Raw genomic sequence first — 25,548 nt, forward strand, 5'->3', positions numbered from 1 at the left:
TGGACTAATGTAGTCAATATTTTCAAAAACTTATTACAATACCTATAACCAGACGAGGAACATTTAAGGGAATAAAGAATGATAGTTTTTACAAAGATTTTCTATTAGTATAATTTGTTTGACATTACAAATAAACTAATTATAATTTATATTGACTATATTTTTTAACACATCTGTTTGTAAAGCTTTAACAGAGTTAAGGCCGAACAAAATATAAAAGCTTCTAACCCAATTGATGCGCATGCTGTATGCGTAGGTTTTCGTGGGATGTTCAGGGTATATAAGCGACTAAAAACGTACACACGCCACTGTGCACTGGAAATGAAATGAATTTGAAAACTTAAAGCTTACAACAACAATATGAAATAAAGATTTACACTGAATGAATCGTAGTGCTTATTAACACTAAAGCTTTGAGTCAGAGATACAAATATGTATTTCAGAGATACTACAAATACAATGACAAACAAAAAGCAACAGTTTTGAATAATAAAAATGAAAAAAAAAAACAACTTGTTGTTTGGAGCATTAAGTAAAATCATGAGATGTGAAGAGATAGTTGTGTGTTTTTAGGTTATTGGGACTTTCCAGTTCAACAATATTAAAAACAGCAACAACAAGAACATAAAGAGAGATAAAATATGAGATGGAGCCATGTACAGAGAGAGAGAAAAACAAGTAAAATTTCAGACTTAATAGAAAAATTCCCCCACTTTTAAATAGTGAGTGAGTCAAATTCCAGTTTAGTTGGATTGTTTTCAACGTTGCATGGCTAAAGGTAACTAGTTGGTTTTGTTTAGATTGTAAACAGTAATCGTTGTTGCTCGCTCTCAGTATTGTTAATAATCCAGTCAATATTAAGATTGTTTTTGTACGTTGTCTGTTTCTCTGTGCAGCAACTTCCATCCATCCATCTGTTCATTCATTCATTCAACCAAGCAACCAACTAATAAACCGACCGACCATTCATCAGAGCCAAGAGTTTCAAATACAAGCACGGTACGTTACTCGCAACAAACTAAAACAAACAAGTGGCAGTTATAATTTTGACTTATTGCCAGCAACAACATTAACTGAAAAACAAATATATATTTATAAAAAAATAATTAAGAAAAAAATTATTTATAAAAAAAAAACTTAAAATCATTAACATATAAACAAATATTTAAACGGGCAGTTGGCAATTTGTGTTTTTTAGTTTCAAAATTTTAGTTTTTGATTTATTTTTATTTTGAAAATAAAAATAAAATTTAATTTTGATTAAAATCAAGCAGTTTTTTTCCAAGTTCAATTTAAAGTGAAGTAAATAAATATTTTACTTAAAATATTCTGAAATTATTATTATTTATTATTTATAAAAAGTGAAAGTATTTTTTTTAATTGTTTTTTTTTTTTTTTATTAACTTGCATTGTTTCTGTTTAAAAACCAGATTTTATTGTAAAACAATTCACAAATTATATTCTTGGCAAATGTTAACAAAAAACTGTGTTATTATTGTTTGAGTTTAATTAAAAAAAATTAATTTTGTTTTTGTTAATTACGTTCTAAAACGTAAAGTTCATTTGTAAACAATAAAAAACAAATATAATTAAAAATTTTTTTTAAATCACAAAAAAAGTTTAACAAAATCTTAAAAACAAATATTTTCATAAAGAAGCGTTGTTTGCGTCGTGTTTAATAAAATTTAAAACGCGTGTGATATCGCTACAAATTACAAAAATAATCTTAAAAGAAAACAAATTTCTTTGCTATCATCAGCTTAATTTTTAATCAATTCAAATGCACATTGGGCTGGTTGTTGTTGATATTTGGTTTAAACTTGTTTTGAATAAAGCAAAAGGTTTGATTAATGAAATAAAGTTTTGAGATTTAGAAACTTCTTCCGAAATTATTTCAATGGCATTCAAGTGATTAGTTATTTGATTCTGTTTAATCACGTTTTTTAACTAAACAACAAAAAACTTAATTAATAAGTTCTTAACGATTCTGAAAATTAATGGACGACCCCGAAATTATTTGTATTCTAGATTGATGTGAACTTGTATATTGTGAAATTGTTAGTTAGTTTGAAAGGAGGATGTATATACATCAAATCTTAAGAAATACACCTAGACATCTATCGGGCCTGTTGAGCGCTCCTTAACCAGTGTCTCAGGTGGGAATCGAACCCACCACCTCTGGTCTACCAGACTAGAACACTAACCTACCGCAGGCTACCAATAATATATCTTCTCTCGGAATATTAATTAGACACTAATAAAATACATATTTCGATTATTATATGATTATATGGCGATTATGCTACAAGCAGTTTTGGTGGAAAACGGACCGAACTTCGCCCATTATCTCATAATGAACTATCAATTCGATTTAAATAAAATCATGACTGCACAGAAGATAAGGTCAGTTTATAAAGGTGGCTAACGACAACTCGCTAGGTGAACATTATACAGAAAATACATATAACTTGACTGTGCAGATCCCGAAAGAGTATTGTGCAGGTACCAACGATATTGTAGCGGTCATTCTTCCTCCTAATCTGAACGACTTCTAGAGAATTGTTACTTGGGTTTCCCATAACATCTAACATTCGTACAATCATACAGGGTCTAGTAAGTATTCATGTAAATGTCTTCGACAAATTTTAAATGAGGAAATTTGATCTATTGGGCCATATGGGCAATTTCGTGTCATGTGACCAAACTTTAAATATCGATTTGAATAAATTTTATCCAACTTTGAATACTTCTTACTTTGGCAGCTCTTGATCGATAGATCTGAAAATTAGTTTCTGGTCCACTATCCAATAGTATTAACCTTGATCCAAATTGATTTTTTAAGTTGGGTAACTTGACACCAAATTGTCCATATATCAAATAATTTCTTTTTAATTTCTTTGTTTCCGGAGAGACCCATCAAGTTTTCTTAAGACAGTTGTAAGGCACTTCATATCTGCTCTTCCTCTCCGATCTGGCACCCGTATAATCTTACAAACTTTAGAATGCTTATAAAAAATAAGCCTTAATGAAGTTTTTCACAATGGTCCAGAAAGTAAAGGTAATTTACGTGAAAAACAGAGCCAGAGTACTTTCGATATTTTGCAAGTAGTTTAAATTTTTTTAAACCCCATTCGTTGACCTTTTCCGATACCGCTGAATTCTGAATATTATATTATGAATCAGTTTTTTCAGGTTAGTGCGTATGTGTTGACAATTACATTCAAAGAAATGAAATTGTCAGCAAACACGTTCCTGAACAAAACTGATTCACAATATAATATTCAGAATCCCCTAGCTGGCCATCGCAAGAGATCAACGAATGGGATTTAGAAAAATCTAAACTGTAATGATTTACTATTTCTACTAGCAGAATATCAAAAGTCGAAGTAAATGGAGTAAATTCCATCCTGGAAAATAATGCAGGCTTCAGGCAATTTTTTAAAGACCTGGAGATGATGCTGATCGATGAAAATGCATTTTTCGAATGCCAATGTATGAATTGCCAATTGATCGAAATCAATTCGACCGAGAGATATCGAAGCTTTCATAGAACAACTGAGAATACATTTCGACTTCATCACGTTCAAGACGAAAGCTTTAAGAGATGCCAGACTGTTTCGCAGATGTATCGATATAGTAAATTGCTGTGTGATTAAAGCTTGTAACAAATAAACCGTATGTAACCTACTTCTATTAGAGTGGTGTCATGACTAAAGCAATTATATCTCTATAAGCCTAACTCTCTGAGTATTAAAGCCTATTTAGCAGTAAAACATGTCTCAATTGCAAGAGTGTTATCCATTACCTTCAAACTGGAATTGGACGTTGAGCTAGTAGCATCTCTGCAATAGCAAGGCAAATAAATACTTAGGTTTTGCACTAACAACTCAGTAAAAACTTAGTAATGACTTGCATTGTGACCTAGGTAAGTGGTGACAGATTACATAGATGTTATAATAAATATCACTTACATATGAACATACTTTTCAATGTCCACTACATACCCTTCTAATTACATAGAAGTACTTTCAATTCGTCTTATTAATAATGTGTAATATAAATACTTTCTAATTCCTTTGATTTTTAAACGATTTACATTGACTGATTTTTCCTATTACTTGTAAGCGATTGTAGTTAGTACTTGCCTTCAAATATATTACCATGTTAAAATAATGTCTTGAAATTCGATTGTGTATACATATTTTAGGTTCTTAACCCCAAAATTTGCAGTGAAAGTTTTTTCAAGCTATTTACTACCTTCATTATACCTTGCTTAATAAAATCTCAAAACATTTGACAGTGAGGTCTGTGAAAAATCTGAACAAACATATACCAAAACACAACCCAGTGTGCAAGAAAAGGCTCAAAAACATTCTGTTGTTTTTTGATATTTTTGTTATCACAATCAATTGTCATCAACGTAGGAAGTGTATAGACAAAAAAATATATAAAAAGAATGGATTACGTTTTTATTTACACCTCCAGGCGAGTTCCCAGCTGTCGTTGAAGGAATACTCGTGCTTGTGAATCAATTAAGATTAAAAAGAATTGGATTATAGCAACAAACATAAATGAAAATATATACTATATATACTACATACATATATAAATAATATAATAATATTTATAATCTAGTTTTGTTTTTGTTTATTTTCTATTACTGTTACTTTTCAATTATCAACGCAAATAGCAAATAAAATAAAATTTAAATTAAATAATAATTGTTTATTTTAGTGTTCTATTGGAAATTGTAATTGTTGTGTATTAAAGGAATTTGAATTTACAAATAAATAAAACGAGTCTAAATTCTACTTAAAAATGAGTGCTGTCGATTCGATTATAAATTTTAAACGTGATCCCAATGAGGATTTCTATGGCATGCTCAATTGTGATGAGAATTCATCGGTAAGTTTGATTTTTTTCTTATTCCTACTTATTAATTAATATATGTATATAATTATTTTTTTTCTTTTCGTAAATAATAAATATTTCAATTTATAGTTAATAAATAAGTAATAATATTAGCCAGGTTAATGACTGATAATGTTTTATCATTATTATTAGTATTTTATTTAATGCAAACATATTGGGGATATATTTACTTATTTCAATACCTTAGATCTTTTAGAGTTATATTAATTTGCATTACTTTGATTAGGGTTTTCGTGCGTCATTGGTTCTGTTAGATAAAAGAGTTATATAATTAATATCAATACATATCATTTTTAATAAATTTATGTTACTTAAATAAATATTTCGTAAAACGAATCGTCTGGTTTAGGTCTAGAATATTATAAAGGACTCCATTGAAAACCAGGACATCATAACCTGACCGAAATTTTTTTGACCCTACCCAGCAGAAAAAGAACTTTCATAGAAGCGAAAAAGAAGTAAAATTTAATCAATGGAGTTACTGAAAAGGCCCTGAGGAAGTGAAAAGAAGTAGAATTTAATCCATGGAAGTACTGAAAAAGACCTGAAGAATTCTGATTCTGATTTTATTTGATTTCAAATTCACTACATCTGAAGTCGGACTCTGTATGTAATTTTTATGTTCTTTTTTTGGAAATTGTTAGGAACTGAAATTGTAGTAATTGTTATAATTTAACTCAAATAATGTTTACCCTTAAATGCTCAGTGTATCATTAAAGATACAACCTAAGAAAAAATTCTCACTGTTCTATTTAGAAAATTAATAAAAAATAATAAAAACTCATTCAGAAAACACCAGCAAAAGAAAAAATATTGAACTCTCTGATTGCTTAAACATCAAACTTAAAAATTATATTTTTTTTTTTCAAATTTCGTGAATTAGGTGCTTTGCTATATTGAAAAATCGGACATGTTGCAAATTGATATAAAGAAAAAATATTATCTTGTTTAAAAAAATATCTAGAAGCATTTGGAAGTAATATAGAAAAAATATATTTCGATTCCCTGTCACAAAGCCTCATTTAATAGTTGCATCTTCTAAGATACGCTGAGCACTCGTCCCTAAACTTGAAATTCGTTTTTATTTGAATTTTCTGCTGCGTTATTTTTAATTTTCATTCATAGGTTGACTGCTTTCAATCATACATTGTTCATAGTGCAATATAGTTTCCTTATTTTTTATTTCCATTGACTTTGTGTTATTTCAAGGATATTTTAGAGATATATCAAGGTTTATAAGATTTTGAAAAAGGAAAGTTGACGGATGAAGAAGTACGCGAATTGCTATGTAATAGCGATGATTTTCGTTACAATAACAAGGGAACGTCTAAAATGCAACTAAACGTTCAAAAAGATCTCGACTCTGAATCTGACGAAAAAATTGACCTAGAAGGATCTATATATGACTCTTTTGTCAAAATGATGAATGATGATCATGATATGGATATGAATATATATTACGTACAATCAGAAGAGCTCAATTTAATGCCTTCTACGTCTTCTTTACAAAATAGTCCTATAAATATTTGGTCTACATTTGCATTTGAATTCAGTGGTGTAAATATAAATCCCAAGTCTTCGCAAAAGGTTCGCAAAAGGTTTTGTGGTAACCTACAATTTTAAGAGTAAGTTAAATTTGGGGAGATATAAGTCTTCCAGACAATATTAAAGAATTGAAAACCCCATACCAAGTTTGGTGTCACTTGTTTCCAAAATCTTTGGAGGAACATATAGTTAACGAGTCTATAAAATATTCGGGAATAAATAACATCAATTTTAGCATATCGGAACTACGTAAATTAATCGAAATTCTTTTTTATATGTCTTACTATAAGCTACCAAATTCCCGAAATTATTGGTCTGATAAAGAAGACCGTTGCGTTAATATTATTAAAAAGGCCTTTTGTGCGCTCCATAATCCGGTATCTCCGGTTTAGCACAATAGAACACTAACCACTTACCTACCAGATGCCACTAAAAATATTGGTCCTACGTCCACATTAAAGAATACCCATCGACTCTTCTGAGTTGATTTAGCTGTGCCTGTCTGCCTGTCAGTTGTGTGCCCATGTAAAACTTGTACTCACGCTACAGTTCGTACAGTTTTAAGATAATGTGATGAAATTCGGCCCAAGGAAGAACGGTATTGAAAATTAATAAAATCGTTTCATTATTTCGTGTAGCCTCTATACAACTGTACCACTGGATTAGGGCTTATGGGCTTATAACTATGTTGAATGTTCTATTATACCAACAAAAATCGGCAAAACTTAGTTCTATAGAAGTTAAAACGCCGATGCAATGTCTGGGCCTCATTTGACCCTAGGCCCCATACAAATTCCATTTCAAAAAATTACTTGAAAGCCAAAATTCACTTATAAACACTAATAACACGATTAAATTCTACATAAATAAGTTCGAGGTACATATGAGCCCTTTAGTAGAAATTCTCCACATTATTAACATACTTACTAGGGTTCTATAGTTGAAACGAAAAGTCGACTTTTCGACTTCTTACATTTTATGCAAAGTCGATTTTTCGACTTTTTTCATTTAGTTAAAAGTCGACTTTTAGTATTTTATAAATAGTCGACTTTTTCCGACTTTTTTCGTGTTTTTATCGACTTTTAACCTATTTTCGACCTTTTTTACTTTTTTCGAGTTTTCCGACTATTTTAGAGATTTAGAGTACTTTTCCACATTTTTTTTTTTTTTAAATTTTCGACTATTTTGGACTTTTTATACCCACCATCAAAAAAGATGGGGGGTATATTGTTTCTACTATTTTCGACTTTTTACGACATTTTTCGACTTTTCTATCTTTTTCGACGTTTATTTACAAAGTCGACTTTGAGATTTTTTATTGACGATAATCGAGTAATCTACTTTTTTGGAACAAAATAGTCGATTTCGACTTTTTCGACAAAAAGTCGATTGTTCGATTATTCGAACGTCTATTTATAAAACCCTAATACTTACTGGTAAAGGGCCATACATGACTTTACACTCATACGCTTGAAAAATATTACCAGAGGCCTGTCGCCGCCGATTTGAGCTGTTTCGGCTTGTATCACTGCCCTAGGCCCTATACAAACTTCAAATCCACATTTTTAAAACACTCACTGGTTTAGGGTATTATATGGTCAGTCATGTCTGACAATACATTCATACTTGATTTCTCTTTCATCAATTTGGTTGATTTGTTTCGCCTACGATCTCTTAAGCTAAGTTTTTTAATAATGGATCGATTTTTTTCTCCCAAATTTCGATTCGGTGTATTTTCAGGCGATATTTGTAGAAATTTTCATAGGTCAACTATAGAACAAACTTTCTTTGAATTTGTGATTACTAACTTAAACTTTTACACCAGACCTCGTAAAAAATAACTTTCAAAAAACAATAACAACGACATAAAATACTAAATCTAGAAAATTCTAGCAACATTGATGGATTTTATATAGCAAATACAGTGATTTCTTTTATATTTAAAAACAAATATAAAATATACGAGACATCAAACTATGACGGCAGGCACATAAAATCTGACACTTAAATCAATTTGATTTAATAATACATAGAAGTGTATGTACTTCTGCAGAAGTGGCTGAAGGTTTCCATTTAATCCTGCAATATAATTATAAGACAGAGGGAAAGCGTAAAAGAAAGTAAAAGGGAATATTTGTTTTACGGCTTTCGGTCTTAAATTACACAAACGCACCAACCAAAACGAGCCTAGTCTAGCCTTATGGTTTTAGCGAATTTTCCAAGTCAATAGGGAGGGATAGAAATAAAACTTTAAGCCTAAATAAATTATGACTATATGCCGCAATCTATGTATTTTGGGCAAATAGTACTTAAAGGGACTTAATTGTTTTATTTTTCATTATTATTATATTTTTTTTTTTTTTGCAATTTCAAAGCAACACAAAATGTATACATAATTAAATAAAACAATATTTAAGAGTATGTATGTATGTTTATACTAAAAGCAAACAATTATTAATCTTAATTTAATTTTTTGTTTACCAATCTATTGTAACAGTTTACAACCAAATTGAAAATCATCTGCACAACCAAACAACCACCCACCCATTCGCTCTATTAGTACTTAACAGTTTAAGCCCTAAAAATATTTACAAATATGTAATAAATACAATAATAACAATAATATTTTTCATTAATAATTTCCAATTTTTGTTAATAAAAAGAAAATAATTAACAAAATGTAATAAAATAAAATATTAGATAAATGATTGTTTATTCAGTATAATAAGGATATTTATGCATTTAGGCATAGATTGTGTAAATTTGAGAAACGATAAACTTATCAGTCAGTGTTGTACAAATAATTTTCTAAACAATTCCATTTGCGATCCTAAACAATTTCATCTGCGATGCTTCTAAAAGTTTTCCTGAATACCCTTAATAAATTTATGTTGTAACAAAAACAATACAACTGTCAATATAAGTGTTTGAAAATGATAACAACAGTAAAAATATACATATTGGGGAAAAAACAGAAAATCCTTATCTATATCTGTAAATGAAAAAACTTTTTTAAAAGTAGAAAAAAAAACATAGAAATCCCTAGAAACTGGATGTTGTAATGCACGCATCACACATATTCAAACAAAAGTTTTAAATTATTTTTTGTCAGCATTTGGTTCAAAAAAAATTAATAAATACTTATTAATGGGGAAAGTAAAAACAATCGATTAGATAAACATTTTTTACAGTTTTTTTCCAATTTATGTCATATTTAGGGAAAAGTTTTATGGTTTATTAAACATTTTTTATGTTTTTTTGTTTCACGGTATCACTTTTTAGGGTTGTTAACTGAAGACTGTGCAATTAATAAGTTAGCCAAATTAGGGGCCCAATAGAAAAAATATTTGCAACAACAATTGACTATAAAATAAACTTAAATTTAATTAAATTGGTTCAAACAAAGTTCTTTAAAAAAGTTTTTTTTTTAAAGGAATATCTTTCCCGCACAAACAAGATTAGATATTAGGGGGATCATGCGCCATAGGGGCACATCTGTCAAAAAAATGCATTGTTATTAATTTGTTACAACATAATTCACCGGGTGATAATTACATCCTGAGAATGACTTCAGATGTAATGAATTTTGAAACAAATAAAAAGGACATCCCTCCTATGACAAGCCTGTGGTAAAATCATCACTTCTTCAGGTCTTTTTCAGTATTTCCATGGAGTAAATTATACTTATTCTTTGCTTCTTTGGAAGTTGTTGTAATACCCAGCTTAAAGTATTTTCTGAGTCGATTTAGCTATATCCTTACGTCTGTCCGTCCATGTAAACCTTGTAATTAAACTACAGGTCGAAATTTTTAAGATAATTTAATGAAAGTTTGTAAAAAGTGTCCTTTAGAAGAAAAGAAAAATCATTTTAATTTAAAATTAACAGAATGGACATTCAGATGACATAAAACATTTTTTTAAAAATGTTTGTTTTAGAATTGTTTAAACGTCCCTAAAAAGGGCAAAAATGGCGTTTTAACAGGACACGATATCTCAAGTCCCAGATATGGTGAAGATTTGGTTCAGGAGACTTGGATTCAGCACGGCTCAATCCTTTAGAAAAGTCAAAATTAGTCCGCGGTTTCGACTTTTTTCAAAATTTGTCGGCCTGTATAACTGGTCATAGAACCCCTACGAAATAATTTTTCGAAAATTACTTCAACGTCCATAATAGACTTACAAATATTGGTATCGCTATGAAACTCGCCTTAAATTAGATTTATATGAACATATTTGACCTTAGCCACCTTAAATAATCAGTTGGTGGTCAATAAATATCATAAATATAGGTAAAATCCAAAATGATAAAACTTTCAAATATTCTTTTAACTGTTATAAATAGAGTAATTTTTATTCTATAGCGAAATGGGGAAAAATACCATAGTTTTCCCCAACTATTATGTATATTAAATATCATTCTAACAATTTAACACCCTGATCAAATTTCACCTAATGTGTTTATTTATTAAATTAGATAAAATTTACGTCAATGCAATAATATTCAAATGATTTTATGTAAACAAATGATGGATTTATAAATAGAAACTAAAAATAATTAATTTACACTATAGTCCTTTGTTAAATGTTTGAATAAGTGTTAAATGAGTGTTACTTATGATTGCCTTTGATAATAGTTAAATAAATACCAAAATCAATTTAGATAATAAAAAAAAATATTCCATAAACTAATTTAATACCTGCTTTCCAACATTAATAGATCTAATTAATTTTTTTTGTTGAAATAAATAAGAAATTGTTCAAGAAAACCAGAAAAATAACAAGCCATTAGCATAAGTGTAATAATAAGAAAAACAAACATCAATTGTTAATATAAAATTTAAACAATTTTCAAATATAATACAATACTGATTGCATTCTATTAAATGTATATATAATTTTTTCGATTTGTATTAAATGTATGCAATAACAATTCAAGGTAAATTGAATGTATATTTAAAAGTTTGTATGTTTATTGTTACCTGTTTGTACAAATCTTCGAGGCATTAAAATATACAAACAATACTAAATTTTCTATGGCTAAAATCAATTGAAATAATATACTTTTTTATTTGTAAAATATATAATAAAATAGCAACAATTGGAAAAAAGAATAAGATAAATAAACAGTTTTATTAAAATCACAAACCCACCAATTATTTCTAAATACGTGCGACTAATATTAGTTCTATGGAATGGGTTATAAATTGTTAGAGTGGCAGGCAAAATTATTATGAAAATAAGCAGGAATGTATAGTCGGGCATGGCCAACCATGAGATTCCCTACACTAGTTAGTACGTTTAAAATGTGGATTATTTTTTAAATAATAAAGCATTTAATACGTTCTTTACCTAAATTCCGGAATATTTTAACTTTTTGTGGACAAAAAAAGAGATTGTATGGGCGTAAGGGTAAATATAGGTCTATCCATATAAATCTGGGTAGAGGAATTTACGTCTACATTAAATTTAGTTATGCAAAATTTCATCGTGTTATTAGTGTTTATAGATAAATTTTGACCTTCAAGTCATTTTTCGAAAGAAAGTTGGTATGGGGGTTAGGGTCAAATAAGGTCTGAACAAATCTACAAAAGTCGATAGAGTAATTAAGATTTTTATAAAACTAAGTTTTGCTGATTAAACATATAACGGAGGTACGGTTGTATGGGTGCTAGTTGAAATACTGGTCAGATTTTAACCCTTTTCATAGGCCTCTGATCAAAAGAAAGGTATTTGCCAAATTTCATCAAATTATTTTGAAAATTGTGACCTGTAGAGTACGCATAACGGACGGATATATAGTACGAAAGATATAGCTAAATCTAGACAGAAAGTGATTCTTAAACGATTGGTATAATTTAAGGTGAGTGTAGGTCCAATATTTTTGGGTGTTACAAATAACACTATAGTGGGTTTTGTAATAAATTTTAATTAAATTTAAATTATAATAAATTTAGGATTCTTTTATATGTCTAATTAGAAAGTAAAGAATAAAATTGATAATTAAAACAATACAATCTCAATTAGAAAAATTTTATGTAACTAAAATGTAGGAAATTTAATTGTCTACAAAAACTTACAGTGGTCAAAATACGCAATCTAGCTACAGTTAAGTACAAACTATTTAAAACAATACTAAATTATTATCTTATTAAATAATTATATAAAACCTTTTTATAAAATAATTTTCGTGTTTTTTTGTGCCTTAAAGGGAGCTGGCAGCTTGTATTTGGAATTAAAATGGGCGTGATCAAAGAGTGGGCATGTCACCTTTCATTATAGACTATTTCGATAAATATTGAACTGACAGTATGAAAACTATGCAAAAATGTATAAGTAATAAATTAATGATTAATTTTACCTAAAATGGGCGGGACCTAAATAGTGGGCGTAGTATTTTCTATTAAAATGTATCTTTTAAATTAATATCAAGAATAAATTTTGTCGCAAAATTGTACATTGAGGAATTTAATTTTCATTTTACGTAATTTATATAAAAATAAGCGGAATTAATGTTGTGAGCGTGGCAGTCCCTTCAATAGTTAATATTTAATGTGGCGTATCATTTGAAAATTATTACTCTTTTTATATTCTGTAAAATTATAAAATATGTTAAAATAAAGCCCAAAAATGTGATTTTAAGTGCCACCTAGTCCTCCCCCGGGGGCATGTAACCTTGGTGAAGCCTCCGCCTTGATGTTATTGCAATCCCGGGTTATAAAGAGGTGGCCAATACCTCTAGTCTGGCCAGGACTACGGGTGGCCAGTTGCCCGCATGTCCTGGCTGGTCAGCTGGTTGAGGTTCCTTCGGGATCCACGTAGTGGCTGTGGTTTCAACCCAAATTCGCGGGGAGTGTAAGTGGCGGTTAAAAGACTAATGTGAGGTAATGTCAATATTTCGGGATAAGTTCTGTGATGTTGCCGAAACAATAGAAACTCCACAGAGTGAATGTGGGACTAAGCGTTGGAAATGAATGTGAGGTACGGCGGACCTTACCCCCCCCCCCCCGTCTACCTATAATGAATTTGTCGTATGTTTTTCTCTTATGAATATGTCGTATGAATGAGATATGTGCTGGATTGAAGGGTATCATATACATATAATACCATTGAATTTTCCTTCCTTGTCCAGATATGTTCAGAGTATGCTCTGTTCATATCAGAATCAGTGTGTCCCTGTCAGTAAGAACAATGTCTTCGGCTTATTTGATGGATCCGTACTTCGGTCCACCGAAGTGGAAATACTTATATTGACCTCTACTCTCTAAATCTGATTTCATTTCTTAAATTTCTTGAGTTTTTTTGGAAAAATATAACAAAAGTCATTCAATATTTAAGCCATTTTTCTATAAGCGATTGCTTATCTTTTGGTTTATTCCAACCTAGTAAATGGGCGATATAAATATTTAAATATACATAAATGCATTGAAATTAGAGCATTATCTGTAATTATCATTATATTATGTACTGTTGGTGCTGTTTTGTATTTCTATATTACTAGTAAAATTTATCGATTCGTGCAAAATATATTTTTATATTCGAGTTTAATGGCTTCAAAAGTATTGAACACAAAACTTTCTTTCTTTAATTTTACATTAAAAGATAATCTTCTACATATTTAATTTGTTTGGAAAAGTTTTCTTTTCTTCTATTTAATACATATTAAATCTGTATGTTTGTGAGTTTTGTTTCGTGATTTTGATAGTTCTCGTATCTGTGTCCTGACAGCTGTTGCTGTCATAGTGACTGACCTAAAACTGTATCCTTTTAACTGAAAAGAGCACAATGTTTTTTTACTTTTTTTCTTTGTAGATTATTTCTTCTTAGCAGGAATGGATTATTGAAATTTTTAGGTCACAAAGTACTAAACTAGACTATAGACCAGATAACAAAGTACTATACCAGACTATAGAATAGAGTATATTGTAGACTAGACTACACTATAGACTAGACTATAGGCTAGAATATAGATTCAGCTATAGACTAGAATATAGACTAGGCTACACTATATATTAGATTTTAGTTTAGAATATAGACTAGATAATAGACTAGGATATAGACTACACTATAGACTAGATTGTGGACTAGACTATAGACTAGACTCTAAACTAGACTGTAAACTAGAGTATAGACTTGACTATAGACTAGACTATAGACTAGACTATAGACTAGACTATAGACTAGACTATAGACTAGACTATAGACTAGACTAAAGACTAGACTATAGACAAGACTATAGACTAGACTATAGACTAGACTATAGACTAGACTATAGACTAGACTATAGACTAGACTATAGACTAGACTATAGACTAGACTATAGACTAGACTATAGACTAGACTATAGAATATAGACTAGACTATAGACTAGACTATAGACTAGACTATAGACTAGACTATAGACTAGACTATAGACTAGACTATAGACTAGACTATAGACTAGACTATAGACTAGACTATAGACTAGACTATAGACTAGACTAGACTAGAACTATAGACTAGACTATAGACTAGACTATAGACTAGACTATAGACTAGACTATAGACTAGACTATAGACTAGACTATAGACTAGACTATAGACTAGACTATAGACTAGACTATAGACTAGACTATAGAGTAGACTATAGACTAGACTATAGACTAGACTATAGACTAGACTATAGACTAGACTATAGACTAGACTATAGACTAGACTTTAGACTAGACTAAAGACTAGACTATAGACTAGACTATAGACTAGACTATAGACTAGACTATAGACTAGACTATAGACTAGACTATAGACTAGACTATAGACTAGACTATAGACTAGACTATAGACTAGACTATAGACTAGACTATAGACTAGACTATAGACTAGACTATAGACTAGACTATAGACTAGACTATAGACTAGACTATAGACTAGACTATAGACTAGACTATAGACTAGACTATAGACTAGACTATAGACTAGACTATAGACTAGACTATAGACTAGACTATAGACTAGACTATAGACTAGACTATAGACTAGACTATAGACTAGACTATAGACTAGACTATAGACTAGACTATAGACTAGACTATAGACTAGACTATAGACTAGACTATAGACTAGACTATAGACTAGACTATAGACTAGACTATAGACTAGACTATAGACTAGACTATAGACTAGACTATAGACTAGACTATAGACTAGACTAAAGACTACATTACGACTAGAATGTATACTAGACTATAGACTAAAATAGCGAATTTATATAATATAAGTACTAAATTTTCCATTCCTGGTTCTAACAATTTCAACTTATATAACATTTATCTTATGTATTAAAAAAACAAAGTTTTGCATAGTAAAAGTTAAATGAATGAAATAGCGAACAATTTGTTTTTCTTTTTTTTTTTTTTTGTTGGGAATTTTGCTAAAAGAAAAAATCGTGCTGGTGGTGGTTCGCCAAGTTATTTTGTTACACTGTTAAACAACCAGTTACAATTTATACTTATTCTATTGTATTTTGTAGAAACAGAGTGTAAGTTTAAACTACCAATTGCAATATTAATGTCTTGTTCAAATAGTACTTCATTTTTTGCCTTGTTCTTTGTTGCACTTCAAAAACAATGGAGATGAGGAAACTTGTGCATTTTAATGCCACAAGCTGCTGTTTTCTTATTGTTGTTTTAGGGTTTCTTTTATATTGTTGTAGTTATTGTTCTTGTAGTTGTTGTTGTGCTACAATAATAACTTCAATATACTGTTAAGGACATATTTAAATTGTTAGTTTATCGGTTAAGTTGGGTCAACGATAAGTTTTAAATAAATTTATAGATGTTTAACACAAAGGTGATATATTACTGTAAAGGACTTCTGAGATGATTATATAGACTATTCTATAGAATTTATAATTAACAAGACTATAGGATAGTCTAGTGTAGTCTAGTCTATAGTCTAGTCTATAGTGTAGTCTATAGTCTAGTCTATAGTCTAGTCTATAGTCTAGTCTATAGTCTAGTCTATAGGCTAGTCTATAGTCTAGTGTATAGTCTAGTCTATAGTCTAGTTTATAGTCTAGTCTATAGTCTATTCTATAGTCAAGTCTATAGACAAGTCTATAGTCTAGTCTGTAGTCTAGTTTATAGTCTAGTCTATAGTCTAGTCTAAAGTCTAGTCTATAGTTTAGTCTATAGTCTAGTCTATAGTCTAGTCTATAGTCTAGTCTATAGTCTAGTCTATAGTCTAGTCTATAGTCTAGTCTATAGTCTAGTCTATAGTCTAGTCTATAGTCTAGTCTATAGTCTAGTCTATAGTCTAGTCTATAGTCTATAGGCTAGTCTATAGTCTTTTTTTTTTTTTGTGTGAGGCAGGTGTAAAATTCTTTCATGAGATACCTGTAGTACTGCACTAACAGATTATGTCGGATTCCTACCGACTAAAAAACCACCTCCTTCGTCATCAAATACCCTGCGGAACTGTCTATAACGATATTACACCGCAGGGTTTGATAGGCTTATGTTGCCTCTGTCATGTTGGTTTGCGCAATTTTCCTTCTATCTTCCTCCAATCGTAGTTGCTTGTGTATGCTGGATACCATAATGCATATAGCTTCCCAATTCTCCTTTTTTCTTATTAAGGCATTAACTATGTTCTCGATGTTAAGTGTCTCGCCAACTGTTTCCACCGTACGTTGTCGTATTTCCGCAAATCTGGGACAATGGAACATTACGTGTTCTGGGTCTTCAGTTTCATTGGGGCAACAGGGACACATCGGAGATGCATCTAGTCCAAATCTATGTAGGTAACTCCTATATCCTCCGTGACCTGACAGGAACTGTGAGAGGTAATAATTGGTCTCTCCATGTTTTCTACTTAGCCAGTTCGTGATGTTTGGTATCAGTCGGTATGTCCATCTTCCCTTTAAGCTTTCATCCCAACGGATCTGCCATATTCTTAGCGACGTTTCCCTTTCCATTTTCTGTATGATACCTAGGTGTTGTTCATTTGATCGTCTCCGTTCGTAAATACGTTTGGCTTCGTCTGCCAATATGTCAATTGGGATCATACCTGCAATGACGAACGCAGCATCGTCCGATGTAGTTCGGTATAAACAACATACACGCAAGGCGCAGAGTCTATACACTGATTGGATTTTATTCGACATATTCTTTCCTGAGAGTGCTTCTGCCCATATCGGGGCTGCGTAGAGGATTAATGAGGTGATGACTGTGGAAACTATTCTTCTCTTTGATTGCCAAGGACCTCCAACGTTCGGCATCATTCGCTCAATTGCAACTCTAACATTTGATGACTTTTGACATATATAATCAATATGAGCTTTAAAGTTTAGTCTAGCGTCTATCATGACGCCCAAGTATTTAAGGCAAGGTTTGGATATCACCTCGCAGTTTCCGACTCTTATTCTGATATTTTCAAGACTTCTTCGACTTGTAATCAGAACTACCTCCGTTTTATGCTCGGCTAGTTCAAGGCCTACGCTTTTCATCCATGATCTTATAATTCCCGTGGTTTCATTGGCGAGCATTTCTATTTCATCAAGGTATCTTGCCGACACTGTTATTACAATATCGTCTGCAAAACCGACTATATTCGCTTCTTCCGGTATATCTAACAAAAGTACGTCGTTATACATAATGTTCCAAAGCAAGGGTCCTAATATGGACCCCTGGGGGACACCAGCCGTGACATCATATGTTTTGGCACCGTCATCTGTATGATAACATAGCTTTCTTTTTGAAAAATAATTGTCCATAATTTTTATCAGATAGCTTGGAATGCCGAGTCTGCCGAGTGATTTGATTATAAGCTCCCAATTAGCTGAATTGAAGGCATTTTTAACATCCAAGGTTATCACAGCGCAATATTTTTTACATGCTCCTTTACCTCTAATGGCTTTTTGTGCTGTTTCCTTGACCATATAAATTGCATCGATTGTAGATTTCGCTTTACGAAAACCAAATTGCCGATTTGACAGGCCTCCACTCATTTCAACGATTGGTAACAAACGATTATAAATAAGTTTCTCCAGTATCTTTCCTATTGTATCCAATAAACATATTGGTCTGTAAGATGCGGGTTCTCCAGAGGGTTTGTTAGGTTTTGGAATTAGCACTAGCGTTTGTTTTTTCCACTGATCAGGAAAAATTCCTTCTTGAAGACACTGGTCGAAAGTGTTGATGAATACACTTGGACTTTTCATAATTGCCAATTTCAGAGCGCTGTTTGGGATGTTATCCGGTCCCGGAGCTTTTTGGTCTCCTATTCCTTTCGCTATTTGCACTATTTCTTCTTCTGATATTGGCGGTATATTCTCCGTTCTACCTTCGATATCAATGTGTTCTCTTTGTTGATGTTGAGGGAACAATGTTCCGACTATTTTCTCCAGAAGTTGCGGGCATGTGGGCTGTGGAGATTTTTTCCCTTTCAGACTAGAAGTAACAACCCTGTATGCTTTACCCCATGGGTCTGTGTCTGCTTTCTTACATATTTCTTTAAAACATTTTCTCTTGCTTTGTATAATAGCGTGCTGAAAATCATGTCTAGCTTTTTTATATTCTCGAGAGAGTTCTTCGAAATTACTATTGCGTCTTGCCCGTTGGGCTCGTCTTCTGGCTCTTAAGCATATAGTCCGTAATTTGCCTATTTCTTGGTTCCACCAATAGTTTGACTGTCGGCTTTCCATTATCCTCCGTTTTGGCATTGCAGCATCGCAGGCTCTTTTCAGTTTTGCTGTTATTTGATTCGCTTTATCGACGGCAGTTCCATGTATTTCCGTTTCCTCTGAAAAAACCATAGCAAAGACTTCTTTATCTAGGTGTTTCGATGCCCAACCAACATATTTACAAATGTTGTTCCTATCTCGTCTTTTTCTATCATCGTTATTTAGAGAGAATATTATAGCCATGTGATCACTGTGGGTGTACCGATCACTGACTGACCATTCGACATGTCTTGCCAGTGGCGTACTCATGAATGTGAGGTCTATAATAGAACACAGTCCTCTAGCCATAAACGTTGGTTTGTTGCCGCTATTTGTCAGTACTAGGTCGCAAGCTGATACCGCTTCGAGTAGGATACGGCCTCTTGTGTTTGTAATTCTACTTCCCCATTCTACAGCCCATGCATTAAAGTCTCCTGCTATAATTTTAGGATTATGATTTATGGCGTCCTTTATTAAATTGTCTAGCATTTGTTTATATTCGTCATTTGTTGCACTTGGGCGGGCATAGCAACTGTAAACAAATATACCTCCAACTTTAGCTCTTACGAAACCATTTTCAGGCTGCTGCGATGTTTCTTCGATTGCCCTGTTTCCACAGGCCCATATAGCCGCTTTACCGGCTAGTCTATAGTCTAGTCTATAGTCTAGTCTATAGTCTAGTCTATAGTCTAGTCTATAGTCTAGTCTATAGTCTAGTCTATAGGATAGTATATACTCTAGTCTATAGTCTAGTCTATAGTCTAGTCTATAGGCTAGTATATAGTCTAGTCTATTGTCTAGTCTATTTTCTAGTCTATTGTATAGTCTATAGTCTAGTGTGTAGTCTAGTCTACAGTCCAGTCTATAGTCTAGTCTATAGTTTAGTATATAGTCTAGTCTATAGTCTGGTCTGTAGTTTAGTATATAGTCTAGTCTATAGTCTAGTCTATAGTCTAGTCTATAGTCTAGTCTATAGTCTAGTCAATAGTCTAGCCTATAGTCTAGTCTATAGTCTAGTCTATAGTCTAGTCTATAGTCTAGTCTATAGTCTAGTCTATAGTCTAGTCTATAGTCTAGTCTATAGTCCAGTCTATAGTCTAGTCTATAATCTATCCAAAATTACTTACAATTGTTTCCAACACAATGACAAATTTATAAACTGTCATTAACCTCCCTTTGCCCCACTGTATGTTATGTTTAAAAATGACATGTAATGACATTAAAAGAAATTTATGGACAATTTGGTTGAAAAAGTTTTTCTCCTCGTTTTATTATAATTTTAAAGCAATATTCTTGCATTAAACCCGAGATGTTCTAGCTCACCAAAAGTTTGCATTGTGTTTAATTAAAAATTTTGTTACAAAGTAGTGTGGATGTGTTGGATGCAAAAAGCATGTTTAAAAGGGAAATTAAAATAAAATTCTATGGACAGTTTACACGAGCTGAATAAATAATTGCAAAAAAGGTTTTTACTTTGACATTTTAGCAACAAAATGCAAAATAATTTTAGTATTATAATCTAATGATTTTAAAAATGGATAAAAAAAAAATCAAAGAAATAAAAAATGTAAATGGAACATTTAAAATTAATTCTTGGCCTTTTGCACTACTACGATAGTTATGGGAAACTCAATTTATAGTCCTTTATTAACTAATTAAAAAATTTTTAAGAATTTTTGTTTTCTTCTAAATTTAAAATCTTTATATATGTAGATTCATAACTTTTGGTTTTAGTTTTAAAGAAAACTTTTATTATAAATATTTTACAAACATTCACTCAACATTTCACTAAACAAACAATTCACTAAAATAATTTTTTAAGTTTATATTTATGTATGGGTTTTCTTTCCTAAAAACATTTTGTCTGTAAACTTTAAACTTGTTTTCAATTGTTATGTAAATTTTAATTTATACCTCAAACTTAAGAAAAATATAACAAAAAATAAAGATATTCTAAAAATGATTAAATTTTCTATTTTGCATATTGTTGCGTTTTTTGTTCTCACAACAAACTTGTGCATTTAATTTAAAACTTCAAGAGAAATGAAAATAAATCCATATCGGATTGAATAAATTTGTAAATAGCTTTTCTATTTTTTTAAGTATTTTTTTTTTTACTTTTTTGTGTTTTCACCCCAAAGTGTTCATCATCTTGTAAATTTTACTTCTAATTCCGCAAATGTTTATAATTCAATGCAAATTAATACAATGAATATTATAAAAAATAACGTGGAGTGCTCGTAGTCATTGACATGCAGTCAGTTAATATTGCTATTGAATGGGGGAAAATGTTTTCGTTAAGTTAAAATACTTAGAAATAGAATTATGATTAATGTGAAAATAAAAAAACGAAATAGATAAATGAACTAAGATATAATAAGTACATACATATGTATTCATTTTTTAGTTTAATTGAGTCAATTAAAATGTATTATGCAATTTTTTGCATAGATTACAATATGTAATATAAAATGATGAAAGCGTATTCATTATACCCTACACCACTATAGTGGGGAGGGTATTATACGTTTGTGCTGATGTTTGTAACATACAAAAATATTGGTCCAATACCCACCTTAAAGTATACCGATCGATTCAGAATCATTTTTTGAGTCGATTAAGACATGTCCGTCCGTCCGTCTGTCCGGCTGGCTGGCTGGCTGTCCATGTAAACCTCGTGCGCAAGGTACAGGCCGCAATTTTCAAGATAATTTGATGAAATTTGGACCAAGCATGTTTTTTGGCACAAGGACGAAGCCTATTGAAAATGGTTGAAATCGGTCCATTATTTCACCTAGCCCCCATACAACCGTACCTCCCGATTTGAACTTTTTATGCTATAATTACGTCAAATATTCTGCTATCTCTCTAAAAATTGGCACAAATAAGTAATCGTAAGGATCGGCCTATATTTGACCCTAGCCCCCATACAAACCCCCCTTCAAAAAATGACTTAAACGTCTAAAATTGACTTGTAACCATTTGTATCGCAATGAAACTCAACGAAACTAACTGTTTTTTAGAAATATATCCTTTTCCCAAATTTACCGAGGATCGGCCCATATTTGACCTATATAAAGCCTCATTTAGAAATTTTAGTTTTTTATCAATAAATGGCTTAAATGTTTTGGAATTATGGTAATAAGTATTCAACATAAAACTATGTTTACAAAAAATAAAAATTTTATAAAAGTAAAAATTGTAAAAATATACTCATGGTGTAGGGTATTATATGGTCGGCCATGCCCGACTATACTTTCCTACTTGTTTTATGAATGAGTTTTGCAAATTTAGAAAGAAATATGTAGTTAATTTATTTGTAAAATAAGAACTTTTTAAAACTGTTCGTTGTATACGTTTTTTTATAACTGTTTACAGAAGAAATATTCCATAAAAGACATTAAACTAGAAAAAAATTTATATAAGGAACATAAATAAAAAACACTTTTCTGTAAAAATATATCCAGCTGTTTGGTAAGAAAATCCCGAAATACCTACTTAACCTAACATTTATGGTGACTACCGACTGTCCAGGTGACTAGCTTTTTTAACATGTGCTTGTCTTACGATGAAGTCAATCGTCACCCAATAGATTACGAATAGATAGCAAAAAGCTTCTGTTTGTTCTTCAAACGTCTGCTCTCTCGCTTACAAAAGGTACATTTAATTGGCGATTGTCTTCGCCTCGCTTACAAAGTGTACATCCTTGATAAAAAACGAAAACGAAAATTTCCGGAATAACATCACTTCCAAGATACTTGGATCTAACTTCGACGAATGCCTGGCAGTGCAAAGAAAGTGCTCCAGAGTTTCACTGTCCTTTCCACATGCTCTACATACGACTGAGTCCGCTCGTCCAATTTTCCACAAATGTGCTCTAATCCTGTGTGTCCACTCAGAATACGTTCTATCACACTAACTTCAGACTTGCTCATTCTGACGAGATTTTTCGTCTTGCTCTCATCAGGGTCACCCCATAGGATTTTCGTGGTTCTACCCACTGTTTCATTATTCCAAGAGGTCTTATGGGATTCCTTCACCACTATTTTTAGTTCATCGAATTGTATTGTCAGATTAACTGCTTCAAGCTCCCTTCCCTTTAATGCTATTACATTCGCTCTTTCGTTACCGACAACTCCCGAGTGGGCTGGTGCCCATATGAAGTGAACCTTACCTCTGGAAGAGTATTCAGTTAAAGCTTTCTTACAATCCGATACCGTCTCAGATTTAGTGCTATCTCCTTATATCGCCCTAATTGCCTTCTGGCTGTCGGCAAATATATTAAGCGCGCTCAGTAGGAAAAACGGGAAAACTCCCCCGAGAAATTTTTTAAAGAATGTTTTTTTAACAATTTTCCACAAAGGACATTTTTATGTAGGAAACTGACCACTGAAGACTATTTTCTATAGAAAACTCTCAATAAACTGATCTGTAGAAAGTAGTCCACAGAAAACACTTTTCTAAAGTAAATTATCTACTGAATTTTCCGCAGAAGATATTTTTATATAGGAAACTGACCACTGAAAATCATTTTCTATAGAAAACTCTCAATAACCTGATCTGTAGAAAGTAGTCCACAGAAAACATTTTTCTATAGTAGATTATCTACTATAAACACTTTTCCATTGGAAAATGTACACTTCATGTACTTTTCGATAGAAAACTGTCTAATAAATGCATTTTCTGTAGCAAAACCACTGAAGGTAGTTTTCCATAGAATAATGTCTACTGAAAGAATTTTCTATAGAAAAATGAAGACACTTTTCTGTAAAAAACATATTATTTAAAACACTTTCCATAGAAAACTGGCTACTGGAGACAGTTTTCTATTGAACCTGACTACTAAAGAAAATTTTCTATAGAAAACTGTCTATTGGGGACACTTTTCTTTAGAAAACTGTTAACTGAATGAATTTTTCTTAAGAAAGCTCTCACTGAAGACATTTTTTATAGAAAAATGTTCAATAAATGTACTTTTCTGTTGAAAACTGTGTATTAAAGATACTTTTTTGTAGAAAACGTATTATTGAATATATTTTTGTATAGAAAACTAACTACTGAAGACATATTTCTATTATTTAGAAAATTGTCCACTAACGACATTTTTTATAGAAAAATTTCCACTTTTTAAAAGAAAACTGTATACTTTAGAAATTTCTCTATAGACAGCAGTCCACTGAAGACACTTTTCAGTCGAAAACAGTCCACTGGAGACACTTTCTATCGAAAACTATCCACTAAAGGCACTTTTCTATAGAAATATGCATACTACATTTACTTTCCGATAGAAAACTACTGAATGCATTCTCTATAGAAAAATTTTCTTATAGAAAATATCCACAGAAGTTGCTTCTTTAAAGAAAATCTGACTACAAAAGAAATTTTCTACAGAGGACACTATTCTTCTGATTACCGCCTATAGAAGCTACTTCTGGATAGTTGAAGACATCTTAACAACAGAATATTCTTTTCTATTGAAAATTGTCTTAAGTAGACAATATAATTATGTTTCGAAGACCTTTTTTATATAAAAGAAATGTCCACTAAAGGCATTGATCAATCGAAAGAGGTTTAGAGAAGAACTTTTTGTAGAGAAAATGGTCTAGAACGATAATATTTTATAGCATATTGTCTAAAGAAGATACTTTCTATAGAAAAATGGTATAATTTAAGATTTAAATAAAAAACTTTATACAGAAGACACTTTGCAAAAAAAATAAAAACTTAAAACACATTTATATTAAAAACTATTTACAGAAGACACATGTTTAAAGCAAACAGTCCGCCAAATATAAATTAAATATAAAACTGTAATTTTTTATAAAGAATTGTCTGCAGCGGACACATTTTACTTATTTGTAATTAATTTTAGGATAATCCCAAAGAAATATATAACTATATAGCCTTTAACGAAATGAATTGTTTATTATATTTTGAAAACAACAATCCAAAATATTTCCAAGGATTGGTTTATAAAAGATTGAAAAATAATTATATTAAACTTAATATAACCTTTGAAGAAAACCACGAGATGTGGTATTAATTTCAGCAATTAATTTTAGCCTTTTGATACAGGATAATACTTAAACAATTAAAATTAAAATAAGTTAAAAGGAAATACTTTTTTTTACAAAAAATAAAAACATAAAACAAAAATAGCAACATCAAACTTGTTTATGTTAATTTAATACTTTATAATTTTGTCGTGTTTTTTTAATGTTATTAATTAATTTAATTAGCAATACAGGTTACAAGTACCGTCATATTTAAATGAAGGCAAAAGGTAAAATAAAATTACATAATAAAATACAAAAAATATATAGCAGAAAAAAAGTACAAGAATCCTTATTCAATGTCAATTAACTTCAACAAAC

General features: G+C 30.9%; 1 protein-coding gene across 3 annotated transcripts in view; it reads left to right on the top strand.

Moving 5' to 3' along the window:
• The first annotated feature begins 841 nt into the window (after positions 1-841).
• Positions 842-25,548, top strand: part of LOC111675555 (J domain-containing protein) — a 63,475-nt gene continuing 38,768 nt past the window's right edge. Inside the window, exons 1-2 of one of the 3 annotated variants that reach the window (XM_023436337.2) lie at positions 842-999; positions 4,735-4,905. In XM_023436337.2, the coding sequence (XP_023292105.1) occupies positions 4,819-4,905 (87 nt within the window). In that variant the 5' untranslated portion in view covers positions 842-999; positions 4,735-4,818. Of the gene's footprint in view, positions 1,000-1,147; positions 1,303-4,734; positions 4,906-25,548 lie in introns of those variants that run through there. The other 2 variants (XM_023436336.2, XM_023436338.2) reach the window with 2 other exon arrangements.

Source organism: Lucilia cuprina, chromosome 4, assembly GCF_022045245.1.
Source record: "Lucilia cuprina isolate Lc7/37 chromosome 4, ASM2204524v1, whole genome shotgun sequence".
Taxonomy (NCBI): domain Eukaryota; kingdom Metazoa; phylum Arthropoda; class Insecta; order Diptera; family Calliphoridae; genus Lucilia; species Lucilia cuprina.